This window comes from Macaca fascicularis, chromosome 1 (genome assembly GCF_037993035.2).
Source record: "Macaca fascicularis isolate 582-1 chromosome 1, T2T-MFA8v1.1".
NCBI classification, from domain to species: domain Eukaryota; kingdom Metazoa; phylum Chordata; class Mammalia; order Primates; family Cercopithecidae; genus Macaca; species Macaca fascicularis.
This window is the reverse complement of record NC_088375.1, coordinates 147,978,189-147,999,028: the sequence shown is the minus strand read 5'-3', so window position 1 is coordinate 147,999,028 and position 20,840 is coordinate 147,978,189. Positions and strand designations below refer to the sequence as shown.

The window sequence follows — 20,840 nt, the reverse complement described above, 5'->3', positions numbered from 1 at the left end:
GAGATATTTGTGCTTTAAAACTTCTGATTTTGTACTAGAAGCTACCACAAAAGCAAGAATTATTGCCATACTCTATTTTAGGTATTATAACTAAGCCTTTTACCAACTCCTGAAGTGTTCTGTTACTGGTTCAGCTCATTTTTGAAATTTTCAGTGCACTGTGTGAAACTTCCACATGCGTAGGAATCTATGTGAGGTACTTAGAAGGAACCTATTTGACTTAGCTTCGATTTATACTTAATCAGTTTCTGGAAACTTAAGCCATTTTCTCATTTGTTCCTGAAATACCTCTAGGTTGGACAGCATTGTACATGTTAATGTCTTTGGTCTTAAGCATTTTGCTAACCAAGTGTTTATTCAGCTTTTATTTTTTCCCCCTTTCCATGTGTTCTAATGTTCTGTTATTGCATTTAACCTTTTGTATTTTAAACTTATTTTTAATGGTGAAATATTTTGAGTGAATGCATGCTCAGAGATAATATCTATACACTTGTGTACTTTAAACATAAACTAAAGCCAAGGCATCATATTGCTGATCTGTCTGTAGACTATTCCACGCCTGGATTGTTCTATTCCTTAAGCACCTGTGTCTATATTTAGACTCTAGGCAAGAAAAAGAGAGAGCAAATGCTCATGCTAAAACTGTCAGATGTAAGTCTTTGGTTCTTCCAGGTACTTTATATCTGTATTTTCCTAGCCAGAAATCCTGATTTTGAAATTATGAACATACATTCAGAGTAAAAATTAGAGTTAAAATGCTACAAACAGGGCAAAGACACCTTCAATAAATATTAAGTGAATGAATCAGTCCTTTTCTGGAACTTAAAATCTTGTAGAATACTCAAATAATTATTTTATTTTATTTTAAAATGCTTTTGTGCCAAGATATTTTATCAAATTTCTAAAATATAATTTATTAGTTATATAATAGTCTAACATAAAATTTAAAATACATATTTATTAAGATATGTGCTGGAATGAATGCTAACTTTATATTTAGGAGATGATAAATGGCTGCTGATAGGAGAAAAAAACAATCTTCTAATTAGTTTTGCTTTTAGAAATTGTTGGTAATTTTAACCTTTCTCCTAGATGCCAGGATAGAAGAATTTGTTTATGAGAAACTGGATAGAAAAGCTCCAAGTCGTATTAACAACCCAGAACTTCTGGGACAATATATGATTGATGCAGGGACTGAGTTTGGCCCAGGAACAGCTTATGGTAAGTAAAAAGCAAAAAGTTCTGTTAAAGGATATCTTTATGTTTAGATAGAGATGTCATTAACATATTAGTAGGCCGGGTGCGTGGCTCACACCTGTAATCCCAGCACTTTGGGTTGCCAAGGCAGGCAGATCACGAGGTCTGGAGATCGAGACCATCCTGGCTAACACAGTGAAACCCTGTCTCTACTAAAAATAACAAAAAATTAGCCGGGCGTGGTGGCAGACGCCTGTAGACCCAGCTACTTAGGAGGCTGAGGCAGGAAAATGGCGTGAACCTGGGAGGCGGAGCTTGCAGTGAGCCGAGATCGAGCCTCTGCACTCCAGCCTGGGCGACACAGAGAGACTCCGTCTCAAAAAAAAAGCAGTAGAACTGGTTTTAACTTCAAATTTATGTTAAAAATTTTCGATGAAGTGAGAAATATAGGCAAATGTATACAGTTAAATTTATTATTTAATATATTTAAGCATATATTTAGTTATTCAGAGAATTCACATCTTTTTTAGTTCTAAAAAGTTAAATGAATTCTTCACTTATTCTCCCAGTGATCTTACAATACCTATGTTGTAATACTTATGATATTGCACTTATTGTTTGCATATGTCTCTTCATTTTTTGAAAAAACTTTCTTAGGGCTTATTTTATGTTAAAGGTACTTGGCACATAATGCTTGAATTAATCAGTGCTTTTGCTATAATTTTGCAATAATGTCAGTAACCAAAAAATACTAACTATTGTTATCTCTGGATGTTTGGATTACATTTCATTTCTATTTTTCTCTTATGTATTTCAACTTTTCTATAGCCATGGTTTAGTTACACTAGCTCTATTAGTTGCTGTACAGACTTTAAATGTATAGCCCTGAAGCTCAAAGTTACACATCTTTATTGGCACTCTGATCTGATTTTCTCATAACATGAGATTTTTGGTAGCTTCTTTTCCTGTTGTTTATGTCTAATAATAATTCTCTTTATACATCTGCAAGATAATGGTCTTTGGGTATGAAATGGTAGGTAGATTAAATTAATTTCTACACATAGTTCTGATTTACAGAATAGTTTATACATTCTAAGATTAAATGAATTTTAAACTTTAGTAGTTATCTTTATATCAGAAAGAAGTAACCTAAATATTGTTGAATGCCACTAATCCATTGACAGGCTTTTTTAGATACACAACTTTGAAACTTCTACATTGTGTTCTTCAAAATCTAATTTTTAAGTCTGAAAATGCTTAGAACTTCAAAATAAAATTATTTCTGAATTTTAACTGTTAATTTTTAGAAATACGTTACACATTAAACAGATGTTTTATTGCCTGCTTGTGCCAGGCTCAGTTAGATGCTGGGATCGTAAAGTTATATGAAAGAGACCCAGCAGCCCCTTCCTTCACCAGACTGAAGAAGGTTTTAACAGAGCATGAACATTAGTAAAGGCTTCTAGATTTTCTTCCCTTTTAAATCTGCTTAATCTGTTTGCACCTCTAGTAATTCTAGTGAATGTACTCTGGTTATCAGAATTGGACTTTGTGAACCTATTACCTTATTAGTAATTAATAACTAAAAATTGAGTATCGCAGGCATGGGCTAAGCATTATATAGTATATATATTTACATATTAAGTAAATTTTCATTTATATCCTGCTTTTAAGATAGATTACTTTCATTTTAAAGACAAGGAAACAGGTTTGGAGAAGTTAATAATTAATCCACAGTCACAGCTAGTATAGTAATTCAAGTGAAGATCTATTTGTATCCAGTGAGGGAGCTCTTAACTACTATCCGTATTACCTTCCTTATCAGTCAGATCCAAGCTTATTCTAAAATGAAGGGATTAAGAACCTCGGAGCTAAAGCTTATTCAAAGTAGAACTAAGAATGGAACTCTGATCTTGGGGTCTCCTTTCTTTCTACTCTACTTTCTACCTCTACTTTTCTACTGTACTTACCCTATTTAAGTATCAGAGTATATGTATTGCAAAAGCATGGATTTTTTTTTAACTTAAGATACCAGTATGCACTATTATTTATAGACACTTGAGATGATAACTACAAGGATGTAGAAACAGAGGACAAATTGTGACTTGATCTATTGGAAGCATTATTCTTTTATAAGTATAACCATAGTCACCCCTCGGTATCCATGGGGGATTGGATCCAGGCCCCCCACCCTGAGGATACCAAAATCCATGGATACTCCGGTGTCTTATATAAAATGGCATAGTGTTTGCATATAACCTATGCACATCCTCCCTTGTACTTTAAATCATCTAAATGTAAATGCTGTATAAATAGTTGTTATGCTGTATTTTTTTAGGGAATAATGACAAGGGAGAAAAGTCTGTACATGTTCAGTACAGAGGCAACTATCTTTTTTTTATTTTTTATATATTTATTTTTAAATAGTGACAGGCTCCGCTGTGTTGGCCAGGCTGGCCTTAAACTCCTGGGCTCAAACGATCCTCCTACCTCAGCTTCGAAGTAGCTGGGACTACAAGCACATGCCACCACTGTGCCTGGCTCCTCAGCCATCCTTTTTTTTTTTTTTTCCCCTGAATATTTTTGATCTGTGGTTGGTTGAACCCATGGATGCAGAACCCATAGATATAGAGGGCCGACTACACTATTTGAGCTGTGACCGTAAATATTTTGGGGTATATCTGCCTTCTTTAGTCCCATTGGTAGAATTGGTACAATTACCTATACTACAATAGGAAGTTTATGTCTCCTTCATTTAGACACTTATACTCTTAAATTTACTTTTGAAATAAAACTACCTAATTACAGTTAATTCTATTTGATTTTACTTACAAGTGACAGCTAACTTTTAAACAAACCAAATTGCTGATTTATCTTACATGATTTTATTTTCTGATATTACCAGACAGCGATTTTTTAAAAATGTTTTTCCTTTGCAGGTAATGCCCTTATTAAATGTGGAGAAACCCAAAAAAGAATTGGAACAGCAGACAGAGAACTGATTCAAACGTCAGCCTTAAATTTTCTTACTCCTTTAAGAAACTTTATAGAAGGAGATTACAAAACAATTGCTGTGAGTTGAAAAGTGTCCGCTTTATTTAGTAAAAGCATTTAGATGTATATTTATACTTTTTAATGAATAATTTGGCCTCTTCATGACTGTGTAGATGTAGTGGATTACAAAATTAAATAATCCAGGTCGGTACATGTTCACCAGAACACAAAATTAAACCAAAATAAAGGACTACTGATACATTTACTCCATTTGTGTGTCCTACAATGTTACTGAGATGCCTTTATCCCTTTTCATTCATTACCATCACTAAAATCTACAGAGAGGTTCCTGGAATGATTATGAAAATACGGTCTAAAATATCACCATAGTATACCATGTAGCTCTTCATTTTTTAGGATTTTAACTTATTTTCTTAGAGATAGAGAATGAAAATTTTCTAAGATTTTTACAAAGCTGCTATTATAAATACTTCAAACTTTAATTTACAAATTTCTTATTACAATATATTATTGAATATTATAGAAACTTTCTATATGTTCACAATGGATTTGTTTCTGTATAAATAAGTATTTGGCCTGAGACAGAAGAACTACGAAGTTAAAGTATGATTTAAAAGATATTAGCAGCCGGGTGCGATGGCTCACGCTTGTAATCCTAGTACTTTGGGAGGCCTAGGTGGGTGGATCACTTGAGGTCAGTTCAAAACCAGCCTGGCCAACATGGTGAAACCCCATCTCTACTAAAAATACGAAAAAATTAGCCAGACGTGGTGGCAGGTGCCTGTAATTCCAGCTACTCAAGAGGCTGAGGCAGGAGAATCGCTTGAACCCTGGAGGCAGAGGTTGCAGTGAGCCAAGATCGCGCCTCTGCACTCCACCCTGGGGGACAGACTAAGACTCCATCTCAAAAAACGTAAAATAAAAAATAAAATAAAATAAAATAAAAGTTAGCTTAGTGCAATGAAATTTGACGTATGGAATCTTAAGATTAAAGCAAACTGAATTATAATAAACTTACATATTATACAGAAGCTAGAAATTCCTGAATAATTCTAAGATACTATACTAATGTTTATTCATTATTCTGTAAATTTGAAATTCCATTTTGGAGTGGTTGGGTTGCATTTGGTGCTATGACACATTAAGTGCAGCCTGCCCAATCCTTGAGGTGTAGGACACCAGGCATCAAGGAACCTCGCCCCAGGCCTATGCTTCCTTCTTTCTAGGCACCTTCTGGATAATCTGTAACAATTTGAAACAGTTTTTCAATCTGGCCACTAATGACATTTTGGGCTTCAGGATTCCTTGTAGAGATAGACTTGTGGAATGTTTGGCAACATTTCTGGCTTCTGGCTAGCAGAAGCCAGTAACATCCCTCCACCAGTTTTGACAACCAAAAAGGTATTGCCAAATGTTCCCGAGGCGGAATAGGATCACAAAATATTAAAACTGATATTCCTTTGTTTCCATCATTGCCTGCCATCTTTCCCAGACATTTATAATGTTTCAATTATTTTAAAATTTAAAACAGTAACAAGGGGATGGAAGGGAGGCCAGATACCTGAATGGTAACTTTATAGCCAAGTTTGTAATCATAGATCTTTATCAAATGATACATACGTTTACTAGGGAATAATACTTTAAATGTGTATGCTCTTACAAAATTTTAGCATCTTTAGCCTTTATTTTTTCTTTTCTATATTTATAGAAAGAAAGGAAACTATTGCAAAATAAGAGACTGGATTTGGATGCTGCAAAAACGAGACTAAAAAAGGCAAAAGCTGCAGAAACTAGAAATTCAGTAAGTAAATAGAAAAATATTTTTGATTAATAACTTTAAGATTTGTAAAATATTTTGCTAATATACCATGAAAGATACAGACTATTAACTTTAGGGTCTTGTTTTTGTGCTCTCTAAACAAATTTATCAGAACTTAATACATCCAAATCAGTGCAAAGTAGTTGTATCGAAAAGGTGATATTCATGGCCAGGCACAGTGGCTCATGCCTGTTATCCCAGCATTTTGGGAGGCTGAGGCAGGCCGATGGCTTGAGCCCAGGAGTTCGAGACCAGCCTGGGCAACATGACACAGCCCCGTCTCTCTACAGAAAGTACAAAAATGAACGGACATAGTGGCACCCACCTGTAGTCCCAGCTACTCAGGAGGCTGAGATGAGAGAATCTCTTGAGCATGGGAGGTGGAGGTTGCAGTGAGCCAAGTTTGCACCACTGCACTCCAGCCTGGGCAACAGAGCCAGACCCTGTCTTTAAAATAAAAAAAAAAAAAAAATATATATATGTATATGTATATATGTGTGTGTATGTGTGTATATATGTATATGTATATGTGTATATATGTATGTATATGTATATATATACACACGTGATATTTAGCTGTACAGCTGCTGCTAAAAAACAAAAATTATGGTAGCTCTTAATGTTGTGTCATATTTTTTTAAATATCCTCAGTGGTGACAAGTATTTTTGGAGATAGATTTATTATAATTGGAAATAGCAAAAAAGATAGTAATTAAGATGAGACTCAAGTTTGAGAATACTTGTATTTGACTTAAACATTAGTTCACTTCCCTTTCCACACACTGCTCAAACTAACTAAAAGAATGTTTACCAAGAATAGTTCCAAAACCATTCAAACGAACAGTGGTAGTATGGACTTTCAGGCAACGATGTTGAGTGAGAGGAAACTCATTTGGATAAATAAATTGTAGTATATATTCCAGAAAATCTCAGAATATTGAGTAGGTATACATTAAATATAATAATTAAATTTTTCTTTAAAGATTTATTTATAAGCTTTTTAGTTAATCCAAGTTATACTGTCTATATTGTCATTCCAGAATTTGAAAACATCAGATTTGAATTGTAATAACTTTAAAATAGTACAAAATAAGCCACGTATGAATTTTTTAGAAGAAGCTAATAAATTAATACTTAATTTGAGCTATGGTATATTACCCCGCCTTCTGTTTTGAAGTCACTACCACTGCCAACATCAAGAATCACTGCCTTCATGAGCATACTACCACAGTGCTGGTACTGTCTTATAGTTCTCTTGTTTGGGGGATAAAAACGTTGAAAATTGGTTTCGAGTGAAATTTAAAACTGATTAACTTGGTATTGGATAGTAATGTCTTATGAGACTACCCCAATACCTTGTATGAGCAGAATAAGTTATTTTTTTCTATGTTTTTTTTTCTTTTTTGGAGACACTGTATTAGTTACTGCTAGAGAAGAGCTATCTTTGATAAGACATTAATTCCAAATTTACTGGCATTTTCACTTCACGGTTTATCATTACATCATCACCACAAACAGCAAAACTTCCCTAAACAGACTATCTGCAGCATCAGAACTTTGAAAATGAACACTATAGATAGCAGGAGACACTGAATTCTTTTATTAGTTTCTAGTTGCTAATAATGAATTTGAAAAGTAAATTATAAACTCGTTTTTAAAGATAATAATTTCATAATCAGGAACAAACTTAAGGATCATTTGGAAATAAATATTTTAACTGGGACAGAATGTCTTTATTCAAGATGCCTACATGTGCCCAGTGATAATTGTGGAATAAAAATACTGTTACCAAGTTTCAGTACAAAACTTTGTTTAATAAGCACTATTATAGGAATGACAGTCTGTTTTTCTACCTGGAAAAGTTCCGGAAAGCACATATAGATTTAACAGTGTACAAAGTCCTTTAATATTTCTAAATTATTTTACCACTATTAAAATATATAGGACCTAAATATAATAGTGACCAATTTTGAGAGATGTTTCCCTTTTGAGATATCTGGAAAAGATCTTGGCAATTTTTCTCTGCTGTGTATTTTTGAGGATAAAGGTTTTTTTCCTATGGGAATTTATGTTTAAAGTAAAAGATGATACAAATGATTTTATTCAGTTCAACAATTTTATTTATACACAGCTCTTCTAGAACTTATGTATTACATAAAGCAAAATTTAACTCTAGCCAAATACTGTTTTTTTAGTCTAGACAAAGTTCAATTTCCTGATTTTAATTGTATTTTTCCTCTAGATAACCAACTCGTTTTTCTTCAAACTTTATAGCAGTAAGTCTGAAATACTTTGGGAAGAAAAAGTTCTCTTAGTTTATTATTACATAAAGCCTGGAGGTATGCCTGTATTTGGTGATCCTTTTTTTCCCCCTTGTATTTCTCTTCCATTTACTTGAAGAAGCACTAGGAGTTTGGGTTTGCTTTTTTTTCCTTCTTTGATACATTTCCTGGTTCCTAGTTGGCAACTGAAGTGGTTAATCTAACCTTAGACTTACTTTGATTTCACATCTTTATAAATTTCCATGGATTAATTATTTTGTAACTAGTTACTCTGTCAGTAAGGTTTGGGATCTCTCCATATTGGCACTTTTTAAATAATTTACTTACTAGTTTGTGACTTTTTTTGAGTTCTATGTTTACTAGATGCTAATTTTGTACAGGGTACTCTACTGAGGAGTTCATAGATAAATGATGTAAAATATCTGCTGCTCTCAGTTCACTATATGGTATAACAGATCAAACTTTTTGATGATTTAGCCCTATCAGTAAAGAATTTCTGCTTGTATCTAATATTGCTGTTTTATCAGTTAGCATATTGAAGAATGGTAAAGCAACATCAAAGGCATTTCTCAGAAATATACCAATTAAGCAGAAAGCCAACTTTAATGTTTCACAATGAACAAAAACACAGTTTTGAAAAATAGATTGTTTATATGATAAAACATACCAGAGAAGCAAGAACAAAAATAATTACAGGTTGAGTATCCCTAATCCAAAAACCTGAAATCTGAAATGCTCTAAAATATGAAATTCTTTGAGTGCCTTTATGATGCTCAAGAGAAATGCTTATTGGAGCTTTTCACATTAGGGTTGCTCAGCCAGTAAGTATAATGCAAATCCAAAACCAGAAATTTGAAACACTTCTGGTCCCAGGCATTTCACCTAAGGGGTACAAAACTGTAATGCATTTCAATTATAAGGCACCTACATTTACTAATCCAATTTTAGTCTAATCTAAACTTAAAAATTATTTTACAGTTGTAGTAATGTTAAAGATAAAAATCAGCCGGTTTCAAAGCTCTTCGGTGTTTAGTGGTTTAGGCCTCTGTTATTTTGGGACATCCAAATTTGATGGAAAATATTTCTTTAACATCATACAGCAAACTTAAGCATTTCCACAGCAGTGTAAATCTTTAATCTGTAAACTCAATAAATTTAGAGCACCATCATATAGCCTTTAAGAACACATGTTTGAATTTAAGGTTTATTAGAAATACAAGGATTGACATGCCTTTAAGACTTCAGAGTATGCCAAGACCTGGCTGAGGCTGATTGAAAGAGAATGTGGTTGAAGGCATCATAAATTCATAAAATAGAAATGATCTTTGAATAGGAAAATTTGGGGTAGGCAGAAGGACTTTCTTAGTGAAAATTTAATAAAAATTGTAGGTAACTGACAGTTTTAAAAATGATACATTTTCCCTAAATGATTCTCATTTAAAGTCAAGCATCAACATATTTTTTTGTTTTGAAAATTTGAATATTGGGGAAAAAAATGAATAGGCACCACTATATGCAGTTTCATAGAACAATAAATGTAGTGGGGTTTTTTTAAGTAGAAAAAATATTTGATTGGCTCTTTTACTTGTTTAATGTGTTATTTATTGTGCAGAAGTAATTTGTTTCACTGTGTTCACTGGTATAATGTGTTCTTTGTCTCTTACTATGAACTTAAGCAACTAAACTCAGCTCGCCTTGAAGGAGATAACATTATGGTAAATTTCTCTTACATGCTCAACTTCCTGCATGTAAAATGGCTGAAGGTTTGTTGGCCTACTGTGTTTTCTACATCTTGAATAAAGTGCCTTCTCTTGCTATTAGCTGCATGTAAAATTTTGAAATTGAAACCATGTATTCATTATCTTTAACAACAAAAATATGAGGAAAAAATACTAGCTGAAGTGATACTGGAACTTTATATAGTGCCTTTTTGCACTGAGTAAAAGATGCTAATTTAAGCTGGCATTTATATTTTCACTTTTGGCAAAGAAAATTAACAAAATATACTTAAAGAAAGGTGTAAGGTAAACACTTTGACTTTGCTGCTCAGTAGCTTCAAGATTTACCTTATTTTCACCCAAACTCAACATAGAATTAATTTCTTCTGCCATTTCAGGCCAAGACAGACCCCATTAGATTAGGTACTCCTGTAACGGCCAGGCTTGTTCTCCATCCAGTGCTAACTCACTTACAAAAGTTTTGGTGGAATGGTGATAGCCTTGGGAAAGAATAGAGAATGCAGATTGTTTTATGGTATCCAATGTATATGTTGAGCTTAGTTTGAGAAAATGTTTGAACTATTAGAAGTTTTTTATTTTAGTAAAATAGAAAGTTGTAAAATCTGAACATAGCCAACAGTTGTGCACATTAGCCAATAAAAATGTATAGATATAGTGTGTTTTATTTCTAGATATATTACTTCATTAGAAGTATCAACGGATCTGCAGTACAGCTAATAAATTGGCAATTAATTGGCTGCTTTCATTCACTAGCATTAAACTAAAAGCAGGAAAGTAATAGGAAAGATTATTGTACAGAATATATAAAATGCATTTTTGTTTTTGTTTTTTTAAAAACTGTAATTACTGAAGCCCTGGCTGAATTAGGGCTTACCTTAGATAGCAAGAGAATGCATTAATGTGTTTCCATTGTCCTATCTATAGGTAAATGAAAAGGGTGAGAATATTTCAGTCATTGCTAATTTAACATATAAAGCATAGCTTTTCTTTTTGTCTCAGGTAAAAACATAATTAAAAACAATTAACAGGACTTTGTTTCATTAATCATTTGTTTTTACTATTAATGTAACCTACTTATAGTAAAATATATTTACAGCTGGTAATTTTATATTTATTATATCTCCAGCTTATTGTTTCTCTCCAAAAAGGCTGTATCAGCAGCCATTAATCCTTGCTTTGCTTCATTTCCTAAAATTTTATAATTTATACTTAAATGAGAAATTCGAAATCATTTAGTCCAAATCTCTAATTTTCCAGATGAGAATACTGGAGCTAAGAAAGATTAGGTGTTCTCAATTTGGGAAAACTGTTCATTTATAGATTTAGCATAAGATTTTAGAATTGATAGTAATGATACATATAAAAGTCATACTTACACAGTATGTTAAGCTGTACTGATTTAGTTACTACTGTGTTTAATCTATTAATATTATTCTGAAAAAGAGTATGCCATTTAAACAAGTATTTATATTTATCTATACTAAGTTGTAGAAAATAAATTCCAACTTTCATGCTCTATATTTTTCTCTAATTTTTAATGCTGGCTAGATTTGGGCAGAGGAGGTGACAAAAGTAAGTAAATTATTAAACTACAGAACTATGAAACAAGAATTTAGTTGACATTGATTCAGTAAATATTTATTGGGCAACCACCATGGGTCCAGTCACAGTCTATGTTACTATACCTTATAAAATCTGAAAATGATGGGTATGTTCAGGTCTCTTTAACTAATAGAAGCTCCACCAAGCAGTTGAACAATGCTGCAGAGATGTGGTTTGCACACACACTGATAAATCTTAGATACCTGTACTAAGTGGTAATCTTACAGTTCCTTACTACAGAAGGCAGGTGAAATGCTTGTTAATTTTTTTTTTATGACAATTTTTAAAATGTAAAATATAGTTAACACCATGTCCTGTATCTTCAGAGAATGGGATGTATCATATTTCGCACAAATGAATTTTTTTTTTTTTTTTTTTTTTTTTTTGAGATGGAGTTTTGCTCTTGTCGCCCAGTCTGGAGTGCAATGGCACAGTCACAGCTCACTGCAACCTCTGCCTCCTGGGTTCAACCAATTCTCCTGTCTCAGCCTCCCAAGTAGCTGGGATTACAGGTGCCTGCCACCACGCCTGGCTAATTTTTTGTATTTTTAGTAGCGACAGTTTTTTTCACCATTTTGGCCAGGCTGGTCTCGAACTCCTGAATTCAAGTGATCCACCCACCCTGGCCTCCCAAAGTGCTGGGATTACAGGCATGAGCCACCTCACCCAGCCACAAGTGAATTTTTTAGGTAACTGAAGCTTGTTCTCTCCAGCACCAAAGCTAATTTTTCTCAGTCACATTAGTTGAAAAATCTGTAAAAATGTATTTTACTGCTGCATTAAATATAGGATAGCAAGTATTTGATTTTACTATAGTTAAGGTCATTATTAACATTTATTATACTGTTAACAATTGAATTTGTTGTTTTTCAACTATGTTGTCTCTTCCCTCAGTATCAGACTTGTTTCTTGTAGAAGTTGTCTGTGACTGCTGCTAGCAGTTCTTCTGTCTGTGTTACCATTTCTAATCGTCTGTGGGCTGGGAAAGCAAGTAATTAAACAACAATTTAAGGGATAAAATTAGAAACTGTAGTACATGCAGACTTGTTTCAAATGCTTTTTGAAGTCTTCAGAAGCATTTTTCATTTCCTTCTTATGTTAGGGCCTACCAAACTCTGACATCTACATGAGGATAACACTGGGGGCTGAGGACAGGTGATGATTGTGGCCCCTGACAAGTAATAGCTTTATAAACTTTAACTTTTCTTTTCTGGCTTTGTAGGATTGATTATACAGTCTGTTTTATGCATAGGTTGTAGAGCTATTGATTCTATGACTTGGATCTCCAGTATGAAATTCTTACCTTAAGCTCTTATCCCCCTTTGTGAAGTCTGTTCATCAATTTAGTTATGGTTCCACACTGGATTCTGATTTCTTCCTGAACTTCTAGCATGAAAAGGGGCAGAGCAACACAGAAGAGAATATAGGTTGAACAAAAAACCTAGAATGTCTTCCTCTTTGGCGTAAAGATATGCCAGAAAATTTCTGACTTGATTTTGCAGTCTCAGCAAGTTTAGGAAATAAATTGATACAATACATGGGAAGAAACTCATGAAACATATTATATACGTATATATAAAATCTAAAGAAACCTATCAAAATGGATTCGAGGGATTTTTTTCTTCTACACGTCACTTCTGACATTTTTATAATTAAAATGTATAAATGACCGGGTGCAGCGGCTCATACCTGTAATCCCAGCACTTTGGAAGGCCGAGGGGGGCAGATCACCTGAGGTCAGGAGTTCAAGACCAGCCTGACCGGCAAGGTGAAACCCCACCTCTACTAAAAATAGAAAATTAGCCAGGCGTGGTGTCCCAGCTACTTGGAAGGCTGAGGCAGGAGAATCCCTTGAACTTGGGAGGTGGAGTTTGCAGTGAGCCGAGATCGGCCATTGCACTCCAGCCTAGGCAACAAGAGCAAAACTCTGTCTCAAAAAAATAAATAAATAAATGAAAATGTATAAATGTTAAAACTTTATATTCCTGGAGTATTTTAAGATTTTAAGCCATATGAATAGTAGACAACACTGATCAAGATAGTCACAGCAAATGCCTCAGAAGCATTACCAAAATTTATGGCTTACAGAAAACCCAATCATGATATCATGGGCCAACAGATTCTTGCCCATCTTCCAGTTACGTTTAAAAAAAACTCTTCTAGCTTACCTAACCCATGTTATGCTATCATGTAGTCTAGTAGCAGTTATTTTTAGCAGTAGAAAGTCTCTTCCCTTGAGATTTTTTAGACGACAGAATATCAGCCCTTTCTTATCTATCTTTCTAATGTGGATAATTTTCTTCCAAAGTAAATTGATTATGCTAAACCTAATTTAAATTTTTTTAGCTTCTCAGATCAATTATGAACAGTTATATATGCCAGAAGTATAGATGATTTGGGACATTTGACTATTTGAAGCCACCAAACATGCACTAAAACTTATTCCAGAAATGAGATGCATTTTTCCCTATCATCTACCCTCTCTAAATAAAGTCTAGATTGTACAGAAGGACCTCCTAAGCTTTGTAACATGGTGCCTTTCTTCATGATTAAATTTTACTCAAACCTAGAAAGCTGATCCCTCATCCTTAATGAGATCATTTGATATTTTTTATTCAGTGTACTTAGCATTAAAATATTATTTCCACTTTAGTCTCAATCTTCCTGGTCACCTTAATCTGCTACCTAGTTTTTTTGCTTACACCTTACCTAGAAATAATGTCAACTAGTAGGATTTTTCTGCCATTTCTACTAAAGACCATTAAATCAAACCATACTTTCACAATCAAAGACCTATATGGGACTAGCCTAGTTTACTTATGAAGTGCATTTATTTTTGATTTGCTGTATTTACTTCTGTCACTCAAAGCCTTTTTGTATTCAAGCAGAACAGTAAATAGTGCATGTGTAACATTGATGTGATTGGTTTTCCTTAATGCTCTCCTTAGGAAGAACATTGCTTCTTTTTTTCTTCTGGGACTTTTTTCTACTTCATACTAGCTTCCAAATGAAGCTTACTTTGTCCCTGCTATCAAAAAACCATGGGTTCTGGTTTTAGTCAAGTAAATTCAATTTCGACTTTTGACTTACTAATTCAAGCTTATTGCCATAAGTCCAAGCTAGAGGTCAATTCTTAGTCCCCCCTGCTGGGGTTGTTGCCAGTGGGCTGTTACAGCAACTGATTATCTACTTTGCTGCTTCTTCCTTGTAGACTGGCTTACTAGGTTAACTATTGCTAACAAAGGGTGAGGAGAGGGAGATGAGGCCTGAAAGAAAAAAGTTCATACCTTGTTGTTGTTTTTTTTTTTTACTTTTTATTACATCTTGGAAATGTCATAAAGCATTTGCATAGGTGGAAAATGCTATTTGTGCTGGAGAGGTAGTCAAACATATCATTATAATGATGATGTTACCAATGATAATGCCCAGTGGGAAATAAGCTAACTATTCTGAGTAAGCTGTGAGGTTTTATTTCTCTTTCCCACTTATTAACAACCAACTCTGACTAAAGATTTGAGAAAATGTTTTTTGCCACTATTTGCTATTTTTAGATCTTGTTGATTTTTCAGTGAACTGTTTTGTCACAGCAGTAAGCCTCTTTTATCAGATGGTTGAAACCAATAGTGGCATACTATTATTTACATCTCTTCCCAGCTCCACAGTATGTGACTTCACCTTAGTAGCTGGAAATCAGCTGTGGTGGTAGTATTTATGTCATGAAAATCTGGATATGAGAGCTTTTTTTTTATTTCTTGGAGAAGAATTTAACAGCATACCACTGATTGAAGTTCAATCATAACTTAAGCTTTTTAAAACCCTAGTGTATCTTAATAGATAGTATTCTGCTTAAGGCATTTTTTATGCATAGTTTGAAAAGAAAATGTAAAAGTAAGACATTTAAAATGTAGGACAAAAAATCCTTTGAATGAACCTAAAAACTGTGGTGCTAGCAACAAGTGTTTGGCAACTAAACGCAAGGTGAAAATCCTATGGCGTCACTCTAAAGTCTTTTGCATTTGAGACTGAAGACTCTTTAACTTCAAAGTAAAAACTATAGTAATAATTGAGAATTTTTTGCAGCAATATTATTTTATACTTGTAAAAGTGGTCATCTTAAAATTTTGTAAAATATTAAAATTTAGCAAAGTTGATACTAGAAAATTTATGAAAATGTCTTGACTTTCTCTTAGTAGTTTTTCTAGGCTCTTAAGAGTATATTATTAAGCTTTAGTGTAACAGATTCTTTTGAGTCAAGTACTGGAATCAGTTGTCCAGGTGGAGTAATACAGAAAAGCTAAGGTCTAGAAACCAGGGAACCATTTTAGATACAAAGCAGAATTGGGGAATTGCCAGATTATAACTTGAGGTTTGTTTGGGGCATTTTTTTTTTTAACTGTCTAAAATAAATGTGTATAAGATGGACTGAGTCTTCTGAAGAGATTCTAAAACTATATTCTTATTTAAGTCTGAACAGGAATTAAGAATAACTCAAAGTGAATTTGATCGTCAAGCAGAGATTACCAGACTTCTGCTAGAGGGAATCAGCAGTACACATGTGAGTATTCATTCATTGAAAATTCATCTGGAACAAGACTTTGGTAGTCCTAAGGCAATTTTGGGAGGAAAAACTGAACTTCTCAGTCATTCATCAAGGAAATTTAAATTGTTACTTTCCAATATATCCGAAGAAATATTTAAAATTTTTGTTTACATCTTATCACCTAGTTCTCCCACCCTCATTAAATATACAGTTGGTGTTTATTGGCTAAGCAGAGTTTGCTAGTGTACTGTTCACCAAGGCCAATCTTAATAAGCCTTGTAGTAAAATGTTAGATACTGGTGAGTCTACCTCAGTACAATATTGTGGTCTGTCTCCCCCTTGCATTTGCCATTTAAGTTGACTATAGAGATAAGAACTGACTATAATTTTCCTTCACAGGCCCATCACCTTCGCTGTCTGAATGACTTTGTAGAAGCCCAGATGACTTACTACGCACAGTGTTACCAGTATATGTTAGACCTCCAGAAACAACTGGGAAGGTGATAATTTACTTTTCACATGTAAAGAGGAGAAATTCAAATTTTTGCATATGAACTAATAGTAGGGACGAAGATTAGAGGAATTAAAAGCTCTTACTAGCTTTCTTAGAAATAGTTTCTTTTTTTTTTTAGGAAAGTCATTATCAGATTTCTGAGGTAACAGAATATTCTGAGCTCTTCTGGCACAGAGGCATGTTAACAGGGATGAGAAAAAAAAAGTGAATACCTTTTCACTGCTGTAAGGTTAAAAGTGTTTCAAAGTTCACTTTTTTCCTGCTACTAATACTTTTTGCTATTGGTTGAGGAAGATATAATTCAATTGACAGTTACCCTTAAAGATAAACTAATTTATACTTACTCATTACTCATTTGTTTACTATATTGAAAAAAAGAAAAGTTTTATAATATTTCGTAAGACCTCATATCTACCGATGTGATTATTTTGAGTATGATTAATATACTTTAAAAGCAAAATGATAGTATGTAAAACACATAGCTCAGTCATTCATTCATCAAATATTTATTGACTGTCTGCCATGTGCCAAGCACTGTTACATATTCTGGGGTAATATCAGCAAACAAAACAGGCAAAGATGCTTGCCTTTATGGAGCTCACATTATAAGGTGACACTGAAAATAAAATAATGTTTAGGGCAAACATGGTCTCTGCTCTCGCAATACTTAGCCTAGGTAGAAATACAAAGCAAGCCATTGGTAGTCAGGCCATGTAGTTGGCAGAAAAATAGAAGGTGCCTGGTACTATGAAGGCATCTAACTGTGACTGAGGTACATCTAGCAGAGTTTCCCAGGTGAAGTTATCTTGGTAGGAATAATCTAGATGAAAAAAGGGACAGGGATGAATATTCTAAGCAAGGAAGAATATGTATATAAAAAAGCCACGAGAGAGAGAGTAGGGCAAGTTCAGGGAACTGACAGTAGTCCATTCAGGCTGGAGCATAGTGTTCAAGAATGGAATGGTAGATGAATCTAGAGGAGTTAAGCAAGGTCATACCATGAATGGCCTTTAAAGTAAGTTGTTGTAAGGAGTTTGGAATTTATATAGTGAGGAACCATTAAAACAGGGGAGCGATATGTAGCATTTGAAGGAAGAATATCAAAAAATCGTTTCAGGGGATAAGGTAAATAAAGTTACTTTGGTGTTTGTTTCTGCACATTAACACTTCAAAACTTGGCCTATAACAAAATTGGGCACATCCATGAAACCAATTTTGAACCTCAAAAATGAATTGCAGCCTAGTCATTAGTTATTTTAATACGATATACAGGAGCATTTACATATCTGTATATTTGAGGTTTTTTTAGTGGTAATATCTCAAGGCAGAACACCATTGTATCTTCACATCATTATAACTGTTTTAAGCCCAAGAAGCCTTAGTAATTTTTTCCACTTTATCCTGAAACTCTGGAAGTGCAGCATAGGGGTTGCTTATACTTGCATTCTACTTAAAGCCACCCTATGCTTAGGACTCGGCCATTTAAACAAAATCCAGTTATTACGTTATTACTGCACTTTGAGATAAGCTCCAGCAATACAAAGTAAAACCAGTGCTACTATTCTAGAAGAGAAAGTCTAGCTTATCTCTCCACCCTCAATTATATTATTGCTAATGACCAATGACACTGGGGGAAGTTTTTAAGATAATACATGGAAATATTCAAATATAGAACTTCACAAATCATCCAGCTCCACACTAACACATTCAAAAGCTATTTATGAAGAACAGAACCAGATTGTATCGTTAATAGTTGCAGTAACAGTACCAACAGGTAGTAGAAGTAACTGAATAACAGCAATCACTTTGGCTGAGCCTAAGTTGTGCATAGGTGCTCTACCAGACACCTCATGTATATTATTAACTTTATAATCCTCACCACCAAATGAGGCAGGTACTATTATTATCCATATTTTAAAGATGAGAAAGCAGAAGTACTAGTCACAAGATTAGCAATTTTTTTTTTTTTTTTTTTTTTGAGACGGAGTCTGGCTCTGTTGCCCAGGCTGGAGTGCAATGGCACGATCTCAGCTCACTGCAAGCTCCGCCTCCCGGGTTTACGCCATTCTCCTGCCTCAGCCTCCTGAGTAGCTGGGACTACAGGCGCCCGCCACCTTGCCCGGCTAGTTTTTTGTATTTTTTAGTAGAGACGGGGTTTCACCGGGTTAGCCAGGATGGTCTTGATCTTCTGACCTCGTGATCCGCCCGTCTCGGCCTCCCAAAGTGCTGGGATTACAGGCTTGAGCCACCGCGCCCGGCCGATTAGCAATTTTTTTAACAATTGGAAGGCTTTTACATATCACGCTCCAGTGGCTTAATTGACATTTTTGTAGAATGAGTAATTGGTATGATTTTTTAATGTATCAATAAAAGTTCTTAGAAGGCAAAAGTGGCCTTTCAGTTCATTTTTTAAATCTTAACTCTGCAAAATTGACATAGGTAGACTTCAGTGGCTAATCAAAGGCTAAAATCATACTAGTAGATTTGAAAGTAAAATATGTTAGAGAACTAAAAAAGCTATGTGTATACACATACTCATATAAGTAGAGCTTTTTCTTACCTTCAGAAATGTATGTATTTAATCTCTGCTGAAGAACTGAGTTCACTGACGAAGGGATACTAGGAGAGGTGGTTAATTTTAGAGAGGAAAAGCTATATTTAAAACTATTTCTTCTTATCATTAAAACCCTTTATCCATCAGAGAAACATTTGCTTTTCATTTTTAAAATGTACTGTTCCAGATGTGGAGGATATAGTATATAAATAAAATAACCAAAATTCCTGCCTTCCTGGAATCTACATTCTATATGGAGGCAGAAGGGAGCAGAAAAGCAATATGTATATAAATTATATAGTATATTAGAAGGTGGAAATGGTGTACTGAAAAACATAGCAGGAAGCTACTTTGGTCTGAGTAGAGAAAGATGTGAGAAAGCACGCATGCAGGCATCTGAGAGATGCTCCAGGAAGAGGGTGCAGCGAATACAAAAACCCTGAGAGCGTGACATAGCTGGTATGGTCAAGGAATGGCAAGGAGGGCTTGGCTAGAGACGAATAGAGGAAATGTGGAGCCAAAACATATAGGGCTTTGACTTTGGTCTTTACTCAGAGATGAGGAGCCTTTGGAAATTTTGAGCTGAGGAGTGACATAATTTTAGGCTTTAACAGAATCATTCTGGCTGCCACATTGAGGATAGGTGTTGGGTGGAAACTGACAGATCTGTTTCAAACTTACTGCAATAATGTAGTGAGTAATTCAGTCAGAAGTTGGCAGTGGCTTGGATCGGGGTAATTGGGGTAGATAGGATGGAAGTGGTCAGGTCCTGCGGGTGGTTTTTTTTTTTCTTTTTTTTTGAGACGGAGTCTCACTGTGTTGCCCAGACTCGAGTGCAATGGCACAATCTCTGCTCACTACAAGCTCCTCCTCCTCGGTTCACACCATTCTCCTGCCTCAGCCTCCCAAGTACCTGGGACTACAGGCACCCGCCACCACACCCGGCTAATTTTTTGTATTTTTGGTAGAGACAGGGTTTCACCGTGTTAGCCAGGATGGTCTCGATCTCCTGACCTCGTGATCCACCCACCTCAGTCTCCCAATGTGCTGGGATTACAGGTGTGACTATGGGTGTATTTTAAAGTCAGAAGCATTTGCTTGACAGACTGTATGTATGTGTATTGAACACAAAGATGTCAAGAATTATTGCAAGGTTTTGTTTTGTTTCATTTTGTTTTTAAGATGGAGTTTCACTCTTCCAGCCCAAGCTGGAGTGCAGTGGCGCAATATCGGCTCACTGCAACCTCTGCCTCCTGGGTTCAAGGGATTCCCCTAACTCAGCCTCCCAAGTAGCTATGATTACAGGTGTGGCCACCATACCCAGCTAATTTTTTGCATTTTTAGTAGAAAAGGGGTTTCACCATGTTAGCCAGGCTGGTCTTGAACTCCTGGCCTCAGGCAATCCACCCGCCTCAACCTCCCAAAGTGCTGGGATTATAGGCATGAGCCACCGCGCCCGTCTGCAAGTTTTTGACCTGAAGGAATGGGAGTTGTGGTTAGTTAAAATGGGGAATGCCAGAGGAGGCAAAGATTTCAGGGATGGAGGTGTGGGAAGTATGTCAGTTACATTAGAAGCCC

The 20,840-nt window shown here is 34.9% G+C and overlaps 1 protein-coding gene and 1 long non-coding RNA gene across 10 annotated transcripts in view; one reads left to right on the top strand and one right to left on the bottom strand.

Moving 5' to 3' along the window:
* The window catches only part of SH3GLB1 (SH3 domain containing GRB2 like, endophilin B1), a 43,969-nt gene that overhangs the window by 13,720 nt on the left and 9,409 nt on the right, over window positions 1–20,840 (top strand). For 3 of the 9 annotated variants that reach the window (XM_074002508.1, XM_074002514.1, XM_005542817.5), the window contains 7 exons: window positions 1,093–1,221; window positions 4,137–4,270; window positions 5,921–6,013; window positions 9,990–10,028; window positions 11,601–11,624; window positions 16,120–16,209; window positions 16,594–16,694. In XM_074002508.1, the coding sequence (XP_073858609.1) occupies window positions 1,179–1,221; window positions 4,137–4,270; window positions 5,921–6,013; window positions 9,990–10,028; window positions 11,601–11,624; window positions 16,120–16,209; window positions 16,594–16,694 (524 nt within the window). In that variant the 5' untranslated portion in view covers window positions 1,093–1,178. Of the gene's footprint in view, window positions 1–1,092; window positions 1,222–4,136; window positions 4,271–5,920; window positions 6,014–9,989; window positions 10,077–11,600; window positions 11,625–16,119; window positions 16,210–16,593; window positions 16,695–20,840 lie in introns of all 9 variants that reach the window. The other 6 variants (XM_074002503.1, XM_074002504.1, XM_005542815.5 and 3 more) reach the window with 2 other exon arrangements.
* On the bottom strand, window positions 12,351–19,329 carry LOC135964739 (uncharacterized). Its single transcript, XR_010577300.2, has 3 exons — window positions 19,269–19,329; window positions 12,958–13,040; window positions 12,351–12,633 (listed from the first exon to the last, which is right to left on the bottom strand). It is a non-coding gene; the product is annotated as an uncharacterized lncRNA (long non-coding RNA).